The sequence below is a fragment of the Acinonyx jubatus genome, chromosome A2, assembly GCF_027475565.1.
Source record: "Acinonyx jubatus isolate Ajub_Pintada_27869175 chromosome A2, VMU_Ajub_asm_v1.0, whole genome shotgun sequence".
Taxonomy (NCBI): Eukaryota; Metazoa; Chordata; class Mammalia; order Carnivora; family Felidae; genus Acinonyx; species Acinonyx jubatus.
This window is the reverse complement of record NC_069383.1, coordinates 44,955,323-44,973,035: the sequence shown is the minus strand read 5'-3', so window position 1 is coordinate 44,973,035 and position 17,713 is coordinate 44,955,323. Positions and strand designations below refer to the sequence as shown.

The 17,713-nt window shown below is 40.0% G+C and overlaps 1 protein-coding gene and 1 pseudogene across 1 annotated transcript; both read right to left on the bottom strand.

Annotated features, from left to right (window-relative positions):
* Positions 1–602: 602 nt before the first annotated feature.
* On the bottom strand, positions 603–3,120 carry LOC113604250 (ribose-phosphate pyrophosphokinase 2-like; annotated as a pseudogene).
* Positions 3,121–10,138: 7,018 nt separating this feature from the next.
* On the bottom strand, positions 10,139–13,281 carry LSM5 (LSM5 homolog, U6 small nuclear RNA and mRNA degradation associated). The gene is made up of 5 exons (XM_015065044.3): positions 13,129–13,281; positions 11,908–12,003; positions 11,595–11,622; positions 10,802–10,874; positions 10,139–10,397 (listed from the first exon to the last, which is right to left on the bottom strand). Exons 1-5 carry the CDS (start codon positions 13,172–13,174, stop codon positions 10,365–10,367), a joined length of 276 nt encoding a protein of 91 aa, XP_014920530.1. The 5' UTR covers positions 13,175–13,281; the 3' UTR covers positions 10,139–10,364.
* Positions 13,282–17,713: the final 4,432 nt, after the last annotated feature.

Here is a 17,713-nt window from a genome sequence, read left to right as displayed (position 1 = left end):
GGGCTTTACTTGAATGTTCATAATATTATTATTACATGTAAACTAGTACACAAAATGCTTTCTGACAACCTCAGAAGTATGTAAAATATGAATTTCCTCAAGGGGATTATATTGTATAAGAAAATTGTGCAATTATATGATTGTGGCTTAAGACTATCATAAGAACAAAGGTAAAAGTTCCCCATCACAACAAGACAAAATGGCACCAACACTTCTTTTTGTTGTTGTTTTAATGTTTATTTTTTTATTTTGTGAGAGAGAGCATGCACGCAAGGGACGGGCCGAGAGAGAGAGAGAAAGAGTCCCAAGCAGGCTCCGCTCTATCAGTGCTTAGCCCAATGTGGGGCTCAATCTCACGACTGTGAGATCATGACCTGAGCTGAAATCAAGAGTTGGATGTTTAACCAACTGAGCCACTCAGGCGCTCTGACACTGACATTTCTCATTCAAGTTCAGTTAAAAACCAAATGAGCATTCCTGTATCCCTAGCCACTGTTTCCTAAAACCACAAAGATACGTTCCAAGGCTTAAAACAGAGATCTGATGCTTTAATAGTCATCATTCTATATTTTACTGAATTCTGAAGTGAAAAAAAATTTAATTCAAGATATCACGTATGAAATCATAATATCGTGGAGATATGAAGGGCCATGGCTAAACAAGTAGGAGACATGCACCATTGTCTGCCCTTCTGATTGCCTCCGCCAAAATCATTGAAACACCCGTAACTTGCATCTTAGAGCAATGTTTTGTTTTGTCCTCTTGTAGAATGGTCTCTGTGATGTTGATAGCTACAGAGGCAGCATTATTAATTCTGGAAATAGCTGGCCCAGAGAAGATGCCATGAGTAAAGATGGCATAAACTTTAGTGACTTTGGTAGAGTGGCTTGACTGCAGTATATAGCATTTGTTGTCCACAAGGATGGCTACCTGATCTTTAATTAAGCACCAGTCCAAATCATGCTACCCACCTCCATGGCTCTCCTTCTTTCTCTGTGTGCCAAGGCCAACACCACATGCAGTCTGTCCGTGAATGATGCAGCCTCCTGCTTTGGGAGAAATGACAACACACATCCTCTGGTCGGCAATATTCTCTGGTTTCTCCATGTGAGTCACTCACAGGGATGGCAAAGAAGTCCTGGATGAGCAGCATGTAGGCCCACGGTAGTGATGTGATCTGCCCCAGCTACTGGAAGCACAGAATTATTTGGGAACATAGTACTTCTGGAGGTCATCCCAGGAAGCAAGTGGGGGAGCAGAGAAGTATGTGACGGGATGCGTTAATGCTGCTATGACAGCTAGGGCTCCCCCCCATTGAGATCCCTCCAGGAGACTGAGTAGAACACACCTGAGAATTACCCCTACCTAGAAGCAAGAGAGCTGGAATTTTTATCCATCAACTCCTGTCCCCGTTAGTCAAGAGTCACTCTTGGGGGCAGTAACTTCCAGGCATAGCATGTGTATGAGGCCAGAGAAAACCTTCAAACAGAATCGTGTGCTTGAGTAGGTAATTGATTTGACGCAGAAGCTGACCAAGTTAAAAGTGACCTCCATGGTGGTCCAAGGGGCTATTGCAGGGAGTACTGACAGCATCTTTTACAGTTCCCAGAACCCACTCTACAGGCCGACCCCTCAACTTCCACAACTCAACCACAATCTCCTCTCTCAGATGTTCTTGTTGTCTATTTTAACTAGATTTTATCTGGATTGAAACAGTGATGGGGTGGGGAGTGGTTTCCCCATAGTGTGCATTGGGCTAGCACCCAGCAGTAGTTCAGGAAAGGACAAGACCTAACATGTGTTAAATACCCACTATAGGCCAGATTCTATACATACAAAGACTCAGGGTGATGCTCAAAACAGCCCTATGACATACATAATATCCTCCCAATTCTATATATGTATACATATCCATACACATACACATATACATATGAAAACTGAGACCTGGAGAGACAAGTAACTTACTCCATCTCGAATGCCTAGAAAGTGATAATGCCAACAAGCAAACCAAGTGTGCTTAACTCCAAAACCTCCTGCCTTTTCCTCCTAACACATAAAGAGAAACCAGAGTCTCTTCACCTCTCAGGAAAAACATTTCCCCTAGATCAAGAGACCCCGCTTAAATAATTCCTGAAAACCTCAGAAAGCTCCAGTTCTCCCAGAGCTTAGCGTGAAATAAACCTGATTGCCCAGCAAAACATCTTTTACTAATACTGAAATTGTACCTGACCCCTGAACTACATAAACCACTCCTTAATACACATCCACTCAACACAAAACCCTTTACAGATCAGGCTATTTTTGCTGCTTTGAGTTTATATGAGGAGGAACTGCTGTGGAACAGGCCACAGGACAGAAAGCTACATAACCTTCCTCTAGGGGGACATTTCCCAGAAATTCAGCACCTATTAAGTGGAAAGAATCTGGGTGACGTGTGTGTGGCAGTATTTTCACGGGTCCATCATGCAACTTTTAAAACACTATGCCCAACACCTTGGTGGCATTTTAGAAAACTTCAGTGCCTTGGCATAGTCTGTCCCCACTACCTGGAATGCTTTTCCCCTTCCTGGGCAAACAACCACTGAAACTCAGCTCAATGATTATCTTTTCTGGAAAGCCTTTCCTGACCCCCTCCTAATGGAGGTGATCACTCTCCCCTTCCCTTTGTGCACCTACAGTCCCCTCTTTCCATTCCACCTCTAGCTGTCCATAGGGGCTCATCTGTGGTCCCCATCGCTATGGAAAATCCCTTAAGATTCTGCAATCTCCACCTGTAGTAAGGTGAGCACCCAATCTGGATCTAGAAGAAAACCTGGGGCAAACCGTCCCACTGAGCATGTCACTTCTTCCCCGTCCTTTTCTCACCCCTTTGCTGGCACAGGTTGCCTCTTGCCTGACTCAATTTTCTCCACTAATTAAATGTCACACTTCTAGCAGCAATCACCAAGAGATGCTCTCCAGGCAATTCAGTAGAGGCAAAAATAAGGTCCTTCCCATTTCTTACTACCCTCTTGAGATGTTGATGGTGAGGCTGACTGTAACTAATGACAAATAATAGGGTTGCCATGAGGAAGTATTAATGTGGCCCATGGCTCAAGGAGCAGCAATTAGGAGACAAAATGCCTTCCTTACTTCCCACTCCCACACCCTCCCCCGTCCACATGTTCCAAAAGCTAACGTATTCATCACACTGTATCACACTTAGGAGATCCCTCCTATCTTTCTGGCCAAGCAGGGAGCTTCTGAAAGGCAGACACAAAGTAAGTGCTCGACAAATGTTAGCTTTATTAATGAATTAATGATAACTATGAACAAAATTTGAAATCTCCCTGCTTCTTTCATTCCAAACGTAAAACTAATTGCTTTGTAAGTTCAGCCATTTTCTGATTAATAAAGGCCACTTTCTCAGTCTCATCCTAAAAATAAAAAAGCTTCCTACTCTGTTGTCACCACTTAATTCAACAAATATCTTTCGAGTCCCTTTGCCCAAGCACTGTGCTTTGTGATAAAAAATTCAAAGATAACTAAGAGCTCAATTCTCAGAGGAAATGTTATGGACTAAGTGGCAGGTAGCTTAAATTGTTGAAATGGAATTGCTGTGGTGGAAAAATGATAAAAAAATAAGTTGATCCAGAGTCTCTTTAAATAGTAGCGATAACTACTGCCATTTATTGAGCACTTACTATATGATTGAAACTATACTGGATGCTTTACATATATTATCTTCGTTAATTTTTACAATTCCAAGAGGTGGTTATTCTTCCCAAGTTACAAATGAGCGAATTGAGGCCAAAGACAGTAAGTAGCCACCTAAATTCACACAACTAATAAAGGATTGATTGGGATTAGAGTCCAGGTAAATCTGATTCTGGAGCCCTTGTTTTTATCTACTTTATACTTAAGTTTTTTACAGTAAAAAAAGGGCACCTCAAGTAGAAAATGTGAATGAAAATAGATTCCTCTTTGTCAAAAATCAGTGTAACATAATAACAATTTAACCCTTTACCTACCCTTGTGGTGTGATTCAACAGTAAGTACAGCAGAGTGGAAGCCCAGAAACCTCACTTTGAAACTGGATTTGGGAAAAACACAAAAGCCTGGACTTTAGCAACAAACTGCCTGTTCTACAATGCACTCTGGTGGCCAGTTGGTGTCATTCATGGTTATTTTTAAATTTAAGAATGAGATTGTCAACAACCAAAGATTCAGTCAGGGTCAACCTTGGATAAAGTAGATTAAATCTGGGGCGCCTGGGTGTCTCAGTAGGTTAAGCATCTGACTTCAGCTCAGTTCATGATCTCATGGTCCGTGAGTTTGAGCCCCGCGTCAGGCTCTGTGCTGACAGCTCAGAGCCTGGAGCCTGCTTCGGATTCTGTGTCTCCCTCTCTCTGTTCCTCCTCCACTCGCACTCTGTCTCTCTCTCTCTCAAAAATAAATAAAGATTTAAAAAAAAAAAGTAGATTAAATCTGTCAAAATGTTTCAATATTTAGCCCTTATTCTGTTTTTGATACTTGGAAACAACCACCTTCAAGTAGTTTCCTCTGTCTTATTCCCATTAGTCTGACTGCTAGTCTAACACAGGATTTACTTATTAAGTAGTAATCAATTACTAGTTAATTTCAGTAAGAAACATTGAGGAATACAAAAACTTGTGGGTTAAAGTGGAAGGATGAACAGGATATTTGCAACAGATCTTGGATAGTCACCACATAAAATATTTAGTAAAAACGGAGGAAAATGTAACTTTACAACGGAAAAAGGTGGCAAATATCAAAGCTCAAGATTAACAACATTAGAAATGGAACTAGTCGACGTAATGTGCAATGAGATGCACTCGGAAGGATAGCATTCCTCCTGTGACACACGTCAGAAATGCACACTCTGAGCTTACTCATGAGGAGACAACAAACAAATCCAATTTGAGGAATCTTTTACAATGGCTAGTCTGCAACCTTCAGAAATGTTGGAGTCATAAAAGTTAAGGAAAGACTGAAGAACTGTTAAATTGAAGGAGATTGGAGAAACCTGACAACTGAATACAGCACATGATCCAGGCCTAGATCCTTTTGCCATGAACACTGTTACGGCAACTGATGAAAGTTGAGTCGGGTCTGAGTGTTTCTGATTCCTGCAACTTTTCTTCAGTGAGTCTGAATATATATATTTTATAAAATACGATTTTATTTTACAAAATACAGTTTTGTAAAGTGTATATTTACAATGTATATTTTACAAAATACAATTTGAAAAATAAAAAGCCCCCTGCATAGGCATCCCTCTTTTGACTTATAATAATTTCACTAACATTCTTCTCACGTTCAATCCTAGAAGATCTCATATTTCCTTTACAATAAGGGCCCCCCTTTTTTTTAACTGATAGAAATCTACCACACCTCTGTGGGTGAAGCTGGAGTTTTGTACCCTGAAATCTAAAGATATGATTGGAACTTGTGTAATCAACAAATCAATGCTCAAGAAAGAAATTGAGACCACCTGGATGGGAAGTGACCCCCAAACCTATGGACAAATTCCTCCTTGGTCCAAAGTCCAACATTTGAGGCAGCAGATGAATCATTGCCTACCAAGGCTTGGCACTAACAATGTAAACTAGAACTCCACCAGTACTCCATAGCACACAGGGAACTTAGCTGCCTTGCAGTTTAAATGCAGCAAAAACTGTTCTCTCCACTAACACAACCACTAACATAAACAGATTATCATCAGAGCCTTGCTTTAGTCACACCTGCTTTAAAAGCTGTATCTGCGCCAATCTACACTCTAAGGTGTGGGGATAAGCTTAGGAACCCCCCAGGTTTACACCAATGGGTTGACAAGGCATAAAGAAATACAAATTCATGAAACACTCACACCTGAGTTTGGGTAAACCAGATTGGCACCCCAAGGATAGGCGGTGCAAAGGCACCCCAAAATAGTGAGGGGGTGCAGAGCCCCCAGAATAGAGAGAGGCAAAGACCTAAAATAGGAACAGGCACAAAGGTGCCCAATACATAGGTGTATGAAATAAACAAGATTAGATGTTCAGGGTGGAAGCAGCCCCAATTTAGTACTGTAGCAGAAAAGCTGTTTTCACAGGATAGGGCCAGGTTAGGTAAATTGGTGAATTGGACTATGTACCGCTGTGCTGCAGGCAAAGCAGCCCAGAGCAGAGATGGTTAACCAAAGAAAAGGTGCCTTATTCACCCTGAGGTTATTTCCCCTATCTGTCTCATCCCCCTAGGCTAGCTAAGATAAACAGAGGTGCTGCCTCATATCTGCTGTAAACAACCTTCAACCCAACTGCCCGGTGCCTGGATTTTGTTTTGTATTAACCCAAACCCCTAACCCCAAATATCTTCAAGACCCCCTTTCCCTCACGTTCACAAGTTAATGTTCACAGATTCATTGTCTCTTTGTGCACATCCATCGCCATGTTTGTAAGCCTTCTGATCCTAATAAAAATGGGGGAAGGACCCTTATTCGGGGCTCTTGTCTGTTCCCAGACATTAGCCATCTCTCGCTTTTCATCTTGCATTTCGCTCTCTTGCTAGACAAGAGAGAACTTTAGAGTCTACGACACTAAGGCTGTGGGTCTCAAGCTTTGATGAGGATTAGAATTAGCTGGGGAATTGGGGAACTCCATAAAAATACACAGGCCCAAGGCCCTATCCGACTTCAATAAGCCTGGACCTCTGTGTTCTTTACTGGCTCTCCAAGTGATTCTGATAGCAGTTTTCAAACCAAAATTTGAGAAAAACTTACACAAGTCACCAATGCCAGCATAGCTTCTGCCTTTGCTGCCCTCATTTTTGCTGAGGCCTCCATCACTTTAGGGCCCAGCACATGCAGCCCTGCCTCCAGAGAGGAAACAACACCTGTGTAAAAACAGCCACTCACCAGCAACCTGCCAAAGTGAAAATCCTATATGGCCAACACCTAACACGAGAAAATTTCAGCTTCAAACCAACCATTCTACTCTACTGGAATACTCACAGTATTTTCTTCCCCAATTTTATTGTCTAGACACAGTGCTCCTCACCCATGCATCAAACATGAGGGAATTTTAAAGGGCCCAATAAATAGTATCTCTATTGTAGAACAGTGGTTCTTAACTATGGGTGATTATTTTGCTCTCAGATGACAATTGGCACCATCTGGAGCCATTTTTGTCACAACTGGGGAAAGGGAAGAAGAGGAAGGATGCTACTGGGATCTAGGGATGCTGCTAAAGATCCTACAATACACAGGACAGCCCCTACAACTAAGAGTTACCCAAAAATGTCGAGACCCTTATTTAGGGTAGTACCCATTCTAAAACGAATTGCAGCATTAAGACAAAAACAGCAGCAGATGGGAGGCCTACCATCATCTTTATTACTGTTAAGACTAGATTAAGAAGTATCATTTACCCGTAGGCTAGTGAACTTCCTGTTACTGAACCCCAGAAATAGACTCATCTACCTTGCCGACTAAGTAATTGTATGCCTCTCTAAGTGAGGTCAGTCTTCTCTAAAACTCCTAGCATGTTGGAACTAAGAACATGTGCTCCTTGAAGGCTAATTCTTAGGGGGGAAAAATGAAGAGTGGAGTATGACCACCCATTTCCCATAGGATGGTGAATAAAAGGGTGAAAAGGGGGCACTATTACATTTGACCCCCCTCCAAAGAGAAAAAATAACAGGAGAAAAGCATTCCCCAACAAGGGCCAGAAGTGGCGAGGTGGGGCAACAGACTCCTAGTAGCTCCTGAGAACCAACTGCTAAATCCAAGTTTGCAAGCTTGTGGTTAAACCCTTGGCAGCTTGAAATCAGCCACAGTAGGAGTATTTATACCGGGTGAGGGTGGGGGGAGGCACAAAGCAGTGCTTTGTTTTGGAAAATAAATTTGGATTGAAAAATAAAGAGGGGCACCTGCCTGGTTCAGTCAGTGGAGCATGCAACTCTTGATCTCGGGGTTGTGAGTTCGAGCGCCACTTTGGGTGTAAGGATCACTTAAAAATAAAATGTTAAAAAGAAATTTTTAAGAAAAAAAAAAAGAAAGGTGGATCCTTTTTTGTTGTGGAAACACTAAAATTGAAGATGGATGCAAGATTTAAATGAAACAAAAATAACAAAACTATATCTAATCATAGCAAAGAGGGTCTTTCTAATCCATGTGTACCGATGATAAAAATCATAAAGGATGAGATCAACACATGACTACATAAAAACACATTTACGCCAAAAAAAAAAAAAGTACCAAAAATAGACAAATTATAAACCGGGGAAATTACCTGCAAAATACATGACTAAGAGTAAACTCTTGGGGCGCCTGGGTGGCGCGGTCGGTTAAGCGTCCGACTTCAGCCAGGTCACGATTTCGCGGTCCGGGAATTCGAGCCACGCGTCAGGCTCTGGGCTGATGGCTCAGAGCCTGGAGCCTGTTTCCGATTCTGTGTCTCCCTTTCTCTCTGCCCCTCCCCCGTTCATGCTCTGTCTCTCTCTGTCCCAAAAAAATACATAAACATTGAAAAAAAAAAATTTAAGAGTAAACTCTTTAACAATTCTTACAAATTAGTAAGAAAAAGACAATTCTTACAAATTAGTAAGAAAAAGACAAGCATCCCAATGGCAAAAGCCTCAGAAGTAACTTGTGTAACAGTGTAACACTTGTTACACTGGCTATTGCAGCACAAAATACAAAGGAGTTCAAAATTAATAATGAAAACTTTAAACATAACTAGGTTTTGCCTATCACAGTGGCAAAGTGAGACGGTAGAGCACAGCCAACATTGGTAAGTATGTAGAGTACTATGGAAAAAAATACCATGAAAAACTGCTGGCAAAGTGTAGGATGGTACAAACTTTCTGTTGGCAACACTATAACCTTTGACCTCACATTATGAATTTCTTCTAAGAAAAATAAAAATGTAGGGGCACCTGGATGGCTCAGTCAGTTGAGCCTCTGACTTCGGCTCGGGTCATGATCTCAAAGCTCATGATTTTGAGCCCTGCTTTGGGCTCTATGCTGACGGCTTGGAGCCTGGAGCCTGCTGTGTCTCCCTCTCTCTCTGCCCCTCCCTCACTCACTGTCTCTCTCTCAAAAACAAACACTGAGATTTTTTTTTTTAATTGAAAAGAAAAATATATATAGACTACTATGGGCAATAATAAAAATCAGCTAAATTATGGTAAATCATTTAATGAAATACAATGCAAACATTGATGTTACTGAAATGACATGGAAAGATGTGCACCACTTAAATTTTTTTTAAAAAGTCTTAAATGGGGCTACAGAATGGTGTATTCAGGATGAGCACGTTTTTGTAAAAATAATGTGCATGAGTGTACTGAGAAAGTCTAAGAAGGTATACAGCAGTGTAATGAATATTTTCCTTTTTACTTATCTCTATTTCTACAATGTGCATGTTACCTGTATATTTTGTTTTTTATTATTGAAGTATAGTTGATATACAATAGTTATACTAGTTTCAGGTGTACAACATAATGGTTCAACAATTCTAAACATTACACTATGCTCACCACTATGAGTGACTACACCATCTGTCATCATGTTATTATAATATTATTGACAATATTCCCTATGCTGTTACTTTCCACCTCCGTAACTTACTTATTTTATAACTAGAAGTTTGCTTGTTTTGGGGGGCTGTGGGAGGTTGTTTTTTGTTTTTTTGAGAGTGAGCGCATGCATGAGGGGCAGAGAGAGGGAGCAAGAGAGAGAATCCCAAACAGGCTCCACCCTATCAGAGCAGAGCCCGACGCAGGGCTCAAACTCAGGAACTATGAGATCATGACTTGAGCTGAAATCAAGAGTCAGACCCTTAACCAACTGAGCCACCCAGGTGCCTGCCCCAGTTTGCTTGTTTTTAATAGGAGTTAACGGAACTTAAGTTCAATAGAAAAATCATTTCAAAGCATCAAGAGTTTAAATGGAATTCTGTAAGTAATCATTTCAGGTTTTTCAAACACAACTGTTCAAAATCAAAGTGTGTCATTTTGTTCGGAACAATTTTTGAGAATCAAATGGTCACGTACCTGAGTAAGAAAATGGACATAAAATGACAGGAAAGCAAGTGACAAAATAACTACAATACTTGTTACACTGGCTATTGCAGCACAAAAAATAAAATGACAATTAACCAAAAACATTTTTATTTTCGTCTTCAAAGAACAAACTGTTCTTCTTTTTCCAAGATAATAATGATTAACTTACAAAAATGGGCATTTACAATGCATCTTCAAAACATTTCCCTTCAACGGGAAACTTAGATTTACAGAATCCAAACATTAAAAGGTTAAAAAAAAAAATTCTATTTTGTTGTCATTATAAAACTAAACAGAGTTAAGTCAAGGAAATCCATTCATACTTCAGGTCCTTCTCCTCCAGGAACCAGCTGCATAGAAGGAAAAAGAGTTTATTATTAATAACACCACCACCCGCACCATCTAAAAACCCTTCCTCATCAATCCAAGCCACTTGCGCCTCTCTGCACCTCCCTCACATTCCCATTTTCTCCGGGTCATCACTTCTGTTTACAGTTCCCAACATCATCAATTAATACTCAGAGACTAAACAATGATTCTTGGCAAACTAAAAGATTAAATAGCCCAAGCAAACTAACTTTTAAGCCTAAAGTCATCTCCAGCAGCTCAGCTTTAGAGCCTTGATCACGAGAGCATCTCCTTCCCAACTTTAGCGCCACTGAGACATGAACATCTCATCAAGCAAGGTAATCTGTAATCCTTGCCCCACAAAAATGCGCTAACATCTAAATAAAACAGCTTTACTGTGTCTTACCATTGTTATATTATTTCCATTTAACAAAATCTGATCTAATTTAGTGATCCTTCTTCCTTCTGGTGTGATTTCACTAAATGAAGAGATAAAATAGAGTCAGGATAAACAATGATAATCAAAGCCAACATTGTGACCCCTAAAAAGGTTTTTCCTGTATATAAATGAATGTGAGGTCAAGCAATTACATCAGTAGTTTTAAGAGGCAATGGTTATTGACTGAATGATGTACATTCTTCCCCAAAGGCAACACAGTGAACTGACTGGCTTGAGATCCACACTCACTGGGACTGACCTTCATAAAAGCTGAAACTTGCCAAAGAGATCAAATATGAAATGAAATATTTACTAGCCTCCCTTTTTTACTATTACTTACCACTAATCCCTATCTGTTAAACAAATCTTTAATCAATTCAATTTTGAAAGCAGTTACTAGTCATGATCTTTGTAACTAATATAATGGAACAAGCATTTACATTTTATGCTATACATAGCTAAATGCTCTTATTATCAGTACCTTGATTTGCTTCAGCCCAAAGATTCCTGGCAGTTTTGAATATTTTTTACTTTAAAGCTCTGTCTCCATTAACTTCCTAACAATTCATTAATAATTACATCATGGTTATAACTGTGTTCCAATTTTACTAGCATCCAATTTTATCAGTAGATAAAATTTCTACCTTCAAGGTATTTCTAACAGGCAATGTTTTCCCACAAATCATTTTCAACTCATTAATACTAAAATTACTTTAAAGAAAGATTTCCCCCAATTCTTTAATTTTTTAACACTACTCACAACTCTGTGACATCCTCCAGTACCATATCTGAAATTTGGTGTTAAGAAAATAAATATACCAGGTTGAATTTACTCTGGCTTCTGCCTTTATTCAGTTTTAGTTACAATGTTTAACACAATAGCTCAAATGCAAAATACATGTCAGTGGTAGGAACTTTACCTTCTTTCAGTATATGCACCTCTTAAAACACCATCACAAGTTCCCTGAGAATAAATTTTTATTATAATAATCAGTAGGAATTGACTGTTGATATTCTTCTGTTCTTAAATACTGAAGAAAAACCCACACCACCACCACCTTTTAAAAGGATACTGACAAAGTCATCAAATCCCAAAAGTGTGCCAACAATCTCTTTATCACTCTTCATCACAATGTGAATTCTTGATCCTATACATTTGTCCACAAGTTCTTTATTTAAAAAAAAAAAAAAAGAAGAAAGAAAAAAAGAGGGGGTAGAGAAAAAAAGATTATTTTACCATTACTTCAACAAATATTTAACTGTCTACTGGCACTTGTTCCTTGCATGCGGTGAAAGATAAACCGGGAAAAGTATTCATTCAAAATTGTACATTTTATACTACATAGCTCTGTTGCATAATCAACAGAAAAATTTTCTGTATTCACTACTTACCTCTCCTTTGTTGAAATTTATCACAGTCGTGGTTTTATGTTATTATAGGTTGTTTGATTAACCTATGAACCTCCTCCCCCTCAGAGTCTAAACCCCGTTTTCGCATGTCTATTTCCCCAATGGGCAATGCCTGACATACACTAAGTATTCAAAAAGAGTCTGTCGAATGAAGAAATGAAAACTTTTAAATCATGGCCACCTCCGATAACTCAAATGAACTCTTTAGCTACAAAATACTGGAAGATAGAGGCACAACCGTCTTTACCAGAGATTTCTTCCTGTCATCATTTCTGTGCTCTGGACGCAGTTGAGTTTAGCTGACTTAGCATTACTTGGCATGATGTATATTTACTTGTCCCGTGTTCTATCTCTTCCAATGCTATGTGCTATTTGAAACCAATGGATGTGATTTAAATTTGCCGAATAGTGCCCAGCCATTGCGTCTAGTGCACACAGCCTCAGTGACAAAACTAGTTTCCAGATCTCCCTTTTAGGCTCATTCCAGACGCCAGTGCTTCTCTCAAGAACTAGCCAGACTAACTGCAGGGTCTAATCCGGAGCCTAAATACCAAGTTGAGGAGTGGGTAGGATACCCATGACTGTAGAGGCGAGCCCACAACAAAGAAGGCCGAGGACACATTCACTAACTGTGGACCTTTTTGGGTGACGGTTTGGTTGGGGAGTCACAAGTTCCCGCCTCAAGAACTCCTACCACGCTTAAAAGGCTTGAGCGGTTGGGGAAAGCAGACTTGGGAGCTTAGAAACCAGCCCCGGAAAAGTAAAGCGGTTGTTCCAACACAATTCCCTAACACTCGGCTAAGGGCTACTTCGGCTGCAGACCCTCGGCCCCCAATGCTTAGCTTGAGCTCTCCGGGTCCCCCTCCAGACAGGACAACGATTACCTAGAGGAAGCAGCTGCGACGGGTTAGTGGTAGCGTTCGCCGCCATGGCTACGCCGGAAGTGGCCTGCGTGCATCGACGTTAGGACGGCGAGTTTGAAAGAGCGCGCTTCCGCTCTCACCCCCAACCCGCGCAGTCCGGGCAGGCTCTACCAATCTGAGGCCGAACATGCGATCCAGCCAGTCCACGCGAGTCGAGCCCAGTCAGTTCTCTCCGCGGTCCTGAGATCTCGGGAAGTATTTCTGTCCAAGGGACGTGGTGCGGCCTCAGCAGATATCTGCATTCCCCAGGCAGTTTCCGACAGACTTTAAAGGTACTGCCTTGTGAATAAATTCTTCCTGAACCTGAAAGGTTTTGCAAATTAGGAAAACCTTTGAGTCGTCTTATTTTATCCTATAAAGTTGCATCTCATCTCAAGTCAGGATCTTTTGTCGGACCAAATCAATTCGTTTTTCCCGCCACCAATTCACTGTGTTACAATTTTTGTAAAAACTGTTTTCTAAAGAATCAACCGCTTTTAAAAGTCCAGTGAATTGAAAACCCACAACCAGCATTTATTTTTAACTTTTCTAGGGTGGAAATTTAAAATACGTTTTCTTTTTCTTTCTGCTACTTTATTTAATTTATAGGAGTCTAATTTATTTTAGACTTTGTATTCACTTTCAACAGATACTTACTGTTTTGTCTAACAAGCAACCACCAGATGTCACTCTTTGTTAAGGCCATCACACCTAGAAAACCTTAATGCTTTTTAATTTGTTTTGAAAAAAAATTTTTTTTACACTTATTTATTTTTGAGAGAGCGCAAGCGGAGGAGGGGCAGAGAGAGAAGGAGACAAAGAGTCTAAAGCAGGCTCCAGGCTCTGAGCAAGCATTCAGCACAGAGCGGGATGCGAGGCTCGAACCCACTAATGGTGAGATCATGACCTGAACCTAAGTCAGACACTTAACCCCCTAAGTCACCCAGGCACCCCTGCACTTGTTTTGAAAAGAATAGAAAGCAGACAAATTCTCTGCCTTAAGTCTGTTTTGTTTGTGTCCCAGGAACTTAAAGCCGAGGAGTCTAAACAGGAGAGAGCAGAAAGAACATCACTCATTCATACAACAGATAGTTGTGATGCAGCCATCATTAATAGTGTGCATTAGTTGCACACTAGTTGGCATTTCGCTGAGTATAAAATTTACGAAACAATTACAAGGTCTTCCCTTGTAGGAGCTTAAGGATGAATGGGGGAGGAAGACTACTAACAAACATTATGTACAAGAAACAAGAAATTTAATACAAATTAAATTATAGCAATATAATATAAAAAATATATAAAGCAAATCCTAGAGAACTAGAGATCCTTGGTATGGTTTAAGGCAAATATCAACAAGAAGGGTTCAGAAGCAGATGGGTCCTTCAGTTCAAAGCTTCCTTGGGTTCAGCCTTCTAAATACCAAGCCAATTCTGGCTTTTTTGCATTTCATAAATACTGAGCACTTACTATGTGCCAGAAAACTTTCAAATACACTTAATCCTAATTTTTATGACTATCCTGTGAGACAAGTGTTCGAATGGAGTTCCTCATACTCAGAGAGGTTAAATAACTTGCCCACTGGTCACATAGTTTGGGAAGTTTCACAAAGGAATTGACAGAAGGCTAGTCTTAGGAGATAAATAAGAATTGGGTAGGCAGAAAAGGGGTAGAAGCAGCATTCCAAACAGAGGGAACACTGTGTGCAATTGGGATATGTCCACCACCAAAACTCTCGCTTCACTTTTATGTAAATCTTAACATACTTCCTCTAAGTTTGGCGTAAAACTCTTACCTTCCCAAATGTTTTCCCTATTACTTCATTTTATTTTATTGGACTTAACGATGTTCTGCTACCAAATTGTGGTAAAATGCTGCTCATCCTTCAAAACCCTGCTCAAAGGTACCTGGGTGGTTTCAGTCGGTTAAGCATCTGACTCTTCATTTCAGTTCAGGTCATGATCTCATGGTTCATGACTTTGAGCCCCGTGTTGGGCTCCGTGCTGACAGCATGGAGCCTGCTTGGGATTCTCCCCCGCCCCCTTCTCTGCCCTTCCCCAGCTCATGCTCTCTCTCTCTCAAAATAAATAAACATTAAAAAAAAAAAAAAGACCCTGCTCAAATGTGACTGCCTCTGTGAAGCTTTTCTGACTTGCAGACTTGATAGGCTCTTTCATTGTCCCATGACAACTTCAATAGTTCTCAGAAGGCTCTCAACGTATTCTCCTATAATTATCTTTGCAGAGGGTTACCTCCCTCCCCAAAGACTCTGGAGTTCCTCTATGTCAAGAATTTAGGGAAGCTATAGAGTACAGTAATTAAATTCATTGGTTCTGAGGGGTGCCTGAGTGGCAAGGTTCATTGAGTGTCTGACTCTTGATTTTGGCTCAGGTCATAATTTCAGAGTCATGGGATGTAGACCCAAGTCAGGCTCCTTGTGGAGCCTGCTTGGGATTCTCTCTCTCTTTCTCTCTTTCCCTCTGCCTCACTCCCCTGCTCTCTCTCTGTCTCTCAAATAAATAAAATGCAAAAAATGTATATATATTTTTAATTCAATGGTTCTGAAATTACATGACTTTGGTTCAAATCCTTTCCCTACCACAATTCCTTCTAGTTAATTTGACCTTCAGCAAGTTATTTAACATAAGTGTCAATTTACCCACTGGAAAAAAATGAGGATGATAGTATCTGCTTTAGGATTATTGTGAAGATTAAATGAAATGATCCATGAAAAGTGACCAGCTGAGGACACAGTGCTTATTCATTAAATGTGAGCTATTATTGCTTATCCTTATTTCCTAATACTTATTAACATGATGGGTGGCTTCGAGTGAGTGCTACAAACGCTAGCATTGCTGGCTGGCTTCACATATATCTTGTTTTTATAACCAGACATAGACAATGGGGGGAGGGGCAGAGGAAGAGGGATAGAGAATCTCAAGCAGGCTCTATGCTGTCAGCACAGCCACACTTGGGGCTCGATCCCACAAACCATGAGATCATGACCTGAGCTGAAATCTAGAGTTCAACACTTAACAGACAAACCACCCAGGTGCCCCTTAAATTTCTTTTTAAATTTCTTTTGATGCACTGTGCCTACCACAGTTCCAGGTACACTGTAGGGTCTAATGAATGTTCTTTAAATTGATTCCATTTATTCATCCCCATCAATATCCTCCTTAACCTTCATAGGATTCTAAAGACAAAGTAATGCCAAATTTGTTTGTGACACCCTTTTCCTTCCCTGGTTTTCTTTTCTATTTCTATCCTTGTTTTGTTTTCACAATACCATAATGAGAATAGGGACCAAATTCAAGACATTGTCCCTATGTGATAAAGTTTACAATTCAGGAAAAATATGCTTTGAGAAAGTCAATACTTTAAGTTTTCCATTAGCAATTTTCAATACTATTGATAAAGAATAAAGAAAGTCTCTTTATACTCTGAAAAAGGAAATATGGTTCATTTACACAGTAGAGTTAATGGGGATTGCTTTAGAGTGGTTTTATTTTATCATGTTCTCTCTTGAGGCAAGAGGCAAAAAGAAACAACAGTCCAATTCCAGATGGAGAGTTCATTTTTAATGAACTTAAAAACATGTCATAGCTCTGTGTCTCCAGGGTTTTTCTCCCCTTAGCCCTTACTTACAGAGCTAACATAAAATAGAATCTATAATTCATCATAAAATATATATAACCAAAAGAGGCTCTTCAACTTACCATGTGTTCAGAAAAACTTTTCTAATTTTTCTCCTCTAGATAAATGTTATCATAAAAATACAAACAAAAGTTTCCTTTCAGAATAATGTTCAGAAAGTATTGTTATCTCAAATTACTCACAATCTTGATAATATTCTTCCAAAATTTTAAACTAAGAGAAATTTCTGTTTTTTTTCTCAATAGATATTTGTCCTTAAAAACAGTATCTTGTTAGTGAATTCATTCTATATTAATACAACTTATTCAAAAACCAATATAAGGGGCCCCTGGGTGGCTCAGTTGGTTAAGCATTCAACTCTTGATTTCAGCTCAGGACATGATCTTAAGGTCATGATCTCATGGTTGTGAGACCAAGCCCTACATCTGGCTCTGTGATGGAAGTGGAACCTGCTTAAGATTCTCTCACTCCCTCTCCTTCTGTCCCTCCCCTGTTTGTGTGAGCTACTGCTCTCTCATTCTTAAAAAAAAAACAAAAAAAAACCCCACACACAATGTAAAAGTTATTCTAAAATTTTTTGTTTTTGTTTTTGTTTTGTTTTGTTGGGGAGAGAGACAGAGTGCAAGCAGGGGAGGGCAAAGACAGAGGGAGATACAGAATCCGAAGCAGGCTCCAGGCTCGGAGCTATCAACACAGAACCTGATGTGGGGCTCAAACTCTGGAACTGTGAAATCATGACCTGATCCAAAGTTGACGCTCAACTAACTGAGCACCTAGGCACCCCTAAAAATTATTATTCTAGACGGACCAGTCTGTATATTTAGAGTTGAAAAAATTCTGCAAATTCCCTTGCTCATTTTCTCTCCCGAATTTCCCAGTAACATACTTTTTAAACATTTAAGCAACAAAATAG

Coding starts and splice junctions, on each gene's coding strand:
- LSM5 (XM_015065044.3), bottom strand. CDS start 13,174: ATGGCGGCGAACGCTACCACTAACCCGTCGCAGCTGCTTCCTCTAG. Junction 12,004..13,128: donor GTCGCAGCTGCTTCCTCTAG/GTAATCGTTGTC, acceptor TTTTAAATAAAG/AACTTGTGGACAAATGTATA. Junction 10,398..10,801: donor ATGGAAATAATATAACAATG/GTAAGACACAGT, acceptor CCTTCTATGCAG/CTGGTTCCTGGAGGAGAAGG.